Source organism: Plasmodium falciparum (genome assembly GCF_000002765.6).
Source record: "Plasmodium falciparum 3D7 genome assembly, chromosome: 13".
Taxonomy (NCBI): domain Eukaryota; phylum Apicomplexa; class Aconoidasida; order Haemosporida; family Plasmodiidae; genus Plasmodium; species Plasmodium falciparum.
This window is the reverse complement of record NC_004331.3, coordinates 2,481,807-2,490,000: the sequence shown is the minus strand read 5'-3', so window position 1 is coordinate 2,490,000 and position 8,194 is coordinate 2,481,807. Positions and strand designations below refer to the sequence as shown.

The following is an 8,194-nucleotide window of genomic DNA, read 5'->3' as shown; positions in this document are numbered from 1 at the left end:
CAATTAAAAAATTATGATAATAAATTTATTATTATTTTTTTTTTCTTACTACAATAATAAAAAAACATTTTGTATGTATAAATATTACTTTTTATGTGTTAATATATATTGCAAAAAAAAAAAAAAAAAAAAAAAAAAAAGGCTAATCAGCTAGCTAAAAATTTATAAGACCAAAAAAAAAAAATTAAAAATAAAAGAAATATATATATATATAATACATATATTTTTGTAGGTTTTTCATTCAATAATGAAATATTTCCTATTTAATAACTTAAGTTTTTTCTATTTTACAACAGTTGTCTTTTTTGTCTTTTTTTTTTTTTTATTAATATATAGTTGTTACATAAATGTGCAATATATATATATAAATATATTCTATTTTTACATATAATAATGTTCATGCAAAAAAAAAAAAAAAAAAAAAAAAAAAAAAAAAACAATTATCTATATATATATATATATATATATACATATTTATTTATTTTTATTAATATACATTTACACATAATCACTTTAATAAAACAAATGAATCAATATATTGATAACGATATTTCAGTTTCAAATAAGGAGGAACTTATATACTATATAAAAATATTAAATCATCTGGGATCTTATGATGGTAAAAATATATATGAATATTACTTATTCTTAATCAAATATGATATCTTATTTATTGTGTCTTACATTTTATTAACTATAGAAACAGTTACACTTATTAAATCTGTAAATGTAGAGAATTATAACTTCAATTACACAGAATCTCTTTCAGTGGTAATATATTATAAGATTTTTAAAATTATATATATATATAATACATTATATCGTTTGAAGTGTCATTCATTTCGAATACTTTATTTAAAATTAAATAAGATAATATAAGTACAAATGTTTATATATATTATTTTATAGGGATTCGCTTTCAAGAATGCTTTAAATGTTAAAAGAAAAGAAAAAACCATTCTTGAAAATATTATTACAAATGAAAAATCCAGCGAAAGAGAAAAAATTTGTGCCGAATTACTCAAATCAAAATTAAATACAGATATAAGAAGCATTGAAAAAAATACATATGCAGTCCTAAAAAATAAATGCATTTCTAGAACAACTGACGATGTATAATTTTTTTCACATGAAAAAAAAAAAATATATTTAAAAGAAAAATAAAATATGATATAGAAATAGTAATTTCCTTTTATCTTCCCCTATTGTATAAAATTATATTATATTGTATTATATAAATTATATTCACTACAAAATCAGCTCATATATTATTTTAATTTTTTAGAAAATCCTAATGCTCTATTGGCATATACTTGGTGATATGTCAAGATATTGTGCAGATACATTTCATGGTACCGATAAAGAGAAAATGCATGAAAAAAGTATGAAGTCTTATTCTTATGCCTTGCATTACGCAAACAAAATGAAAATACCCCCTTCCAGTCCCAAAATGTTAGAGTTATTAGTTAGTTGGACAGGTTAATATATATATATGTACATATACATGTGCTTATTGTATAAACATATTAAATAATACCCTGTAAAATATATATATATATATATATATATATATATATATATATATGCATACATTTTTCTTTTTTTTTTTTTTTTTTTTTTTTTTTTTTCTTCAGTTTTACATAAAGATATGAATAAAGATATTAATTATTCAATAGAGTTAGCAGCAGAAGCATTTAGAAATGCCATTCAAAATATGCACCTCTTAGAGTAATATAAAAAATTATAATATAAATACGGTCTTTCCCAATATATATAATATATATATTAAATATTCCTTCATGTATTATAATATATATTATTGAGAATGGATTTATAATAATATTATTAATAAATATTTTATTTTATATATTCAGAAATGATGACGAGTGCTCCAAAACAATTCGCATATTAGGAATATTAAGGGATAACATAAACAAGTGGTGTGAAAGTAATTTTTTTTTTTTTTTCTTAATCATATATATGTTTATATAATAACATATTTATAATTATATTATTTTTACATTTTTATGTACATGTTATACGTATTTATAGTCAGTGGAAGAAAGAATGTAAATGCTCTATTCGAAATAAATGGAGAAAACTTGGATAAATATAAAGACATTATGAATAGTACTCATACATAAAAAAAAAAAAAAAAAAAAAAAAAAACAATAATAATAATAATAATAATAAATCTTGCATAAATGAAGAAAATTTTCTTCATACTATTCACATAATTAAATGATATATTTGAGGTTACACATATATTGATTAAAATAGTTGTCAATACATATATAATTAATGTTCATACTTTTATTTTCCACATATGGCTTTTCTATAAGATTGATTCTTATTAATATAAACATTAGATTTTTTTTGTATATATAAATAAATAAATAAATATATATATATATATATTCATATGTGTAATAAAAAAATAAATATAAAAACCAATACAAATTAAATATTACAAAAAAAATAAAATATATATATATATATATGAAAAAACAAAAAAAAAAAAAAAAAAGAAAAAAATATGATAAAAAAGAGGAAAAATTTAATTATAAAAACAAATAATGTTTGCAAATATAAATATTATTAATATATATATATATATATATATATATATATATATATATTTTAGATATTATTCTTCTACATTTCTATATTGAGGGGGTATCCAATCAACTGGGTTTATTTCAGCATTTCTATATCTAACTGCTCTTCTAGCTTCAAGATATTGTGAGAAAGCATGATGATCAATTTCACCTCCATAATAATGCCATCGAAAATGTTTATAATATTCCTCAGGATCGATGGTAACTTCCAAAGGTTCAAATTTTTGCATATATAAGGTGAACAATAAAATGGGTGATATAGTTAGAACTATGGAACCCAAGAAAAGAAACAAAAATTGGAATTGTCCATACGTTGCTTTAATTAATTGAAAAATAGAAAAATATTTGAAATGATCTTTATTACTAAAAAAGGTAGCTAATTCATCAAGTGTCATTGAATGTATAGAAGGACCTGCCCAATTTCCATATTGATAACCTGTTTCTTTTATTCTTCGTGTTTTAAAAATATTTATCCATGGATAACTATGTACCTTTCGAGGATCTAAGCCATTATATATTCTTGGTGCACTTCCAGCCTTAGGAACTTTAAACATTTCAGAATTGGGATAATATGACTGTAATGTAGCGTTGGGAAATAAATATCTTATTTTGCTCCTCGATATTGCCATTATAAAGACTTTATAAAAATATTATTTTATGTATTAACACATTAAAATGTGTAAATATATATATTCTTTTAGCTTACAATAATTAATGTTTATTAGGTGTATAAAAAATATTTGTACAATTTATAAAAATGATGAAAAATTTTATTAATATGAATAAATAAATATATATATATATATATATATATTATATATTTTTTTTTATTTTTTGTTAAATAGCACATATATTTATTTCTATATATTACACATTTAACAAAATATTATATTCAAAACAATTTATATAAAAAAATAAAAAATATATATGATATTATGGTAATATATATATATATATATAAATATATTACAAATATTTTTGTTTTATATAAACAATTCTGTAATTATAAATTCACTTTAAATTTTATATATATTTTGTAATGTTACAATAATATTATTACAAATAAAAAATACATATAAATATATATATTTTTTTAATGAATTATCCCCTCTTTATAAAAAGTTCAATTATTTTTTTATTTTTATTTTTTTTATATTAGCTTATTGTAATTCTTTAATTTGGTATAATTCAAAAATTTAATTTTATTTTATCATTTTGGAATTTTTTTTTTGCCCAAGTATATATATATAATAATATATGCATTTGTAAATTATATGAAAATAAAAAAATAAATAAAAATTTATATATTATACACATAAACATAAATTGTTTTCATATATTTTGAACGTCTTACACCATTTCCATTAGTATGTTATAAAAAAAAAAAAAAAAAAAAAAAAAAAAAAAAAATTTAAATATATTCAATAGTTGTGAATCAAAAACAAATTACAAAAATATTTTAATAATATATATAATAAAATTATAACAGATAATTTAATGCTTTTTACAATTTATGGAAACTTATTTATATTATTTTCAAGATGTTACTATTTGCACATACAATATATATATATATATATATTAATCATATATAAAGAAAACATTGCAAGAATTTATTATTATTTATTTTTTTTTTTATAAAATAAAGGTTCTATCATACTTATAAATATGTCATATTCTTTATATAATATATCTGAGAAATATATTTATTTTGAGGGTTATTTCTTATTCTATATATTCCTCTAATTATTCTCCATTAAATGTATATTATAATAAAAAATATATATAAACTTTTAGAAAGAAACGACATTGTTATAATATATTAAAAAAATACTTTAATACACATCATATATATATATATATATATATATATATATTTATTTATTTATTTATTATATTCTTTAAATCATAAATATATTTTAAATATATATCCATATCAAGTTATAAATTTACCTTTGCTTATTTAAGAAATACCATTTCTAATTTATACAAAACAGCTAAAAAGGAATTAACAATATTCTCAAAATTTTAGCTAGCTAATATGAAATAAAATAAAAAAAAAATATATGTATATATATCAAGATAGATATTTATTATGGTATTCATTAAAATATGTCAAACATTAATTATTCCTAATAAGTGAAATATATATTCTCCTTATTATTATTATCATATATTAAATTTATATTTATCATATTAAGGTTACTAGTTATAATAAATTAACCTTTATAATTTTAATAATTATATATTATGATCTTAATAATCATTTTAGTAATCAAAGAGAAATATTATTTTACACTATTTAATATTATATATATATATATTTATTTATTTATTTTTCTTTTTACACATAAAATATAAAGTGATATATATTTTTAAGGAAAGCATTATTCATATATGTATTCTTATTTGTCTTGGTGTTTTATTTTATTTTATTTTATTGTTATTATTTTTTTTTCATTTTAAATTTTAGATCATTATGCTCTATATAGCTAAAAAATATATGAAAAGGAATTCTTTATTTTTACACATATATATATATATATATATATATATAATATACATATCAAATTGTTATGGTTTTTACTAGCCATTACAAATATGTATAAATTTCTATATATATATATATATATATATAAACATACTGCAAATATTAATTGCACTTTTTATATATACAAAAACTATAGAGAGAGCCAAATAATAAAAAAAAAATTAATTAAATGATTTGAAATGGTTATATATATTAAAACATTTTATAAGACAAAATTCATAAGATATTAATAATTTTTATATTTTATTTTCCTATTCATTTTTAATAATATATCATATATAAAAAGGGTGCTTTTAAAAGAATGGATTGAGATTCAAATATAATATTATAAATATATAAACATAATTATATATGCATCTTATATTAAAAACTCATAGAATAATATATATAATAATATATAGCTTAATTATATATAATCTTTCTTAAAAAACAAACAAACAAACAAACAAAAAAAAAAAAATTTTTTTTTTTATTAATTACAAATAATTTATATATATATATATAATATTCCCACATATATTGTGATAATTCTTATATGATTCAATATAAAAAATTGAAAAATAAAATATTATCTTTATATATGTGCATATATTAAAAATTAAACACCTAGGCATATATTACTCATTATTTTATTCAAGATAGGATAAAAAAAAAAAAAAAAAAAAAGAGAAAAGAGAATATTAAAATTATCATGACCTTTTATCATTTTGATTTTTCTTCATCCTTATATTTTATAAATAAAATTAATATAATTCATAAAATATTTAATATATTTATATATATATTTTTTTTTTTCATATGCTAATATAATAAACAATATATATAATGAATTACACATAAGTTATACATTAAGAAACATTTATAAATAAATATATATATATATATATATATATATATACATATATATATTATATGTTTTTTTCTCCATAGTGTTAAAAAAATAAACTAATAAATATATATATAATATTAATATATATACAATATATATAATATGCACATTATCATTTATATCTTTAAAAATAACTTTTGAAGAGAAATTTTTACACAATAGTATTTTTAAGGTATAAGTTTTTTTTTTTTTTTTTTTTTTTCTCTTCTTTTCTAACTAAAAAGAAAAAAAATATTACATATATATATTATCTAAATATATGCATTAAATTTTATGTAGTAATTTTTTTTATTTCTTTTTTTCGAAAATGTTATGAATGAAAAAAAATAAATAAGAATACATAATATTAAAAATAGATTGAATACTTAAATATAAGAAAAAATATTAATAATAATAAAAATAATTAAAAATACTGCTATTAGAAAATTGTCAGCCAAAAAAAAAAAAAAAAAAAAAAAAAAAAAAAGAGAAAAATATACATTAAGATATAAATAAATAAAAACATAAGTATTTATATTTATATTCATAATTTTTTATTACACATATAATAAAAAATAAATAAATAAAAATAAAAAATAATATATATATATATATATATACAAATTTTATATAAATAAGGAATTATCATAAAAAGCTTAATTAAAAAATGTTAGAGGCCAAATTAAATAATGCATCAATTTTAAAAAAACTTTTTGAATGTATCAAAGATTTAGTAAATGATGCCAATGTGGATGCTGATGAAAGTGGATTAAAATTACAAGCATTAGATGGGAATCATGTATCTTTGGTTAGCTTACATTTATTAGATTCAGGATTTTCTCATTATAGATGTGATCGTGAAAGAGTTTTAGGTGTAAATATTGCATCATTAAATAAAGTATTCAAATTATGTGGAGCTAATGAATCAGTAGTTATATCTAGTAAAGATGATGAAGATAATTTAAATTTTGTTTTTGAAAACAACAAAGAAGATAAAGTTACTAACTTTTCTTTAAAATTAATGTCTATTGAATTGGACTCTTTAAATATACCAGATTGTGAAGAAGGATTTGATGCAGAAGTTGAATTAAGCAGCAAAGAATTAACCAATATATTTAGGAATTTATCAGAATTTTCTGATACCGTTTTTATTGAAATTGATTCTAACTGTATCAAATTTACTACAAAAGGTATAGTAGGTGATGCTGAAGTAGCTCTCAAACCAAGAGATTCAACTAGCGAAGATGATATTGGAGTTACAATTAAATCCAAAAAAAAAATTAAACAATCCTTTGCCATCAAATATTTAAACTTGTTTTCTAAATCAAACATTTTAGCAGATGTCGTTGTCTTAGGATTAAGTGACAGTAGACCAATCGAATTCAAATATGAAATTAAAGATACCTCCCCTGATTCAGATACCTTAAAAATTGGATTTGTTAAATTTTTCTTAGCTCCCAAAATGGATGACGATATGGATAATAAAGATTAATCTCAATAAAATATTATATATATATATATGTACATATTTTCATATATATATTTATCGTCATCTATATATTGACCTTACATATTATATACATATATATATATATATATGCCAAATAAGAAAATTATGAGATCTTTTTATAACAAAATATTTTAAACATAAAAACAAAAAAAAATATAGAAAACACCTTTCACCCTCAAAATGAAAACTGTCATATAAATCAAACTTTTGCTCTCATTTTGAATTTTCTAATAAAAAAAAAAAATTTTTATATGTACACTATGTATAAAACAATATATAACCATATTATATACTCATATATAATAGTTCCTATAGGTTAAAAAAATTTATGGTGATAAATCATCATACATTATAAAATATAAAAAAATCTATATCCCGAAAAAAAATGAATGTATCCATATTTGTTCACACACACACATATTTATATATATATATATATATATATATATATATATATATATTTGTTATAATTCCACTTTATTTCAAAGTTAATACATATTTATAAAATTTCAATTTATTATTTTATAATGTTTTTTTTAAATATCTATCTTTAGTAGTTCTTATATTTGATAAAAGAACACAACAAAATAATCGTCGTATATGAAAAATAAAAAATACGAATGTATCTAAATATTTAAACACTCTTA

At 17.5% G+C, this 8,194-nt stretch overlaps 3 protein-coding genes across 3 annotated transcripts; 2 read left to right on the top strand and 1 right to left on the bottom strand.

Moving 5' to 3' along the window:
* Positions 1–525: 525 nt before the first annotated feature.
* Positions 526–2,144, top strand: PF3D7_1362100 (14-3-3 protein; the record flags this gene model as incomplete). The annotated part of the gene is made up of 7 exons (XM_002809051.1): positions 526–619; positions 701–771; positions 910–1,113; positions 1,286–1,478; positions 1,635–1,728; positions 1,875–1,948; positions 2,053–2,144. The coding sequence occupies 7 exons, from the start codon at positions 526–528 to the stop codon at positions 2,142–2,144; spliced, it is 822 nt and encodes a 273-aa protein (XP_002809097.1).
* A 503-nt stretch (positions 2,145–2,647) lies between these two features.
* Positions 2,648–3,247, bottom strand: PF3D7_1362000 (cytochrome c oxidase subunit ApiCOX24, putative; the record flags this gene model as incomplete). Its single annotated transcript, XM_001350295.1, has 1 exon — positions 2,648–3,247. One exon carries the CDS (start codon positions 3,245–3,247, stop codon positions 2,648–2,650), a length of 600 nt encoding a protein of 199 aa, XP_001350331.1.
* A 3,457-nt stretch (positions 3,248–6,704) lies between these two features.
* Positions 6,705–7,529, top strand: PF3D7_1361900 (proliferating cell nuclear antigen 1; the record flags this gene model as incomplete). Its single annotated transcript, XM_001350294.1, has 1 exon — positions 6,705–7,529. One exon carries the CDS (start codon positions 6,705–6,707, stop codon positions 7,527–7,529), a length of 825 nt encoding a protein of 274 aa, XP_001350330.1.
* Positions 7,530–8,194: the final 665 nt, after the last annotated feature.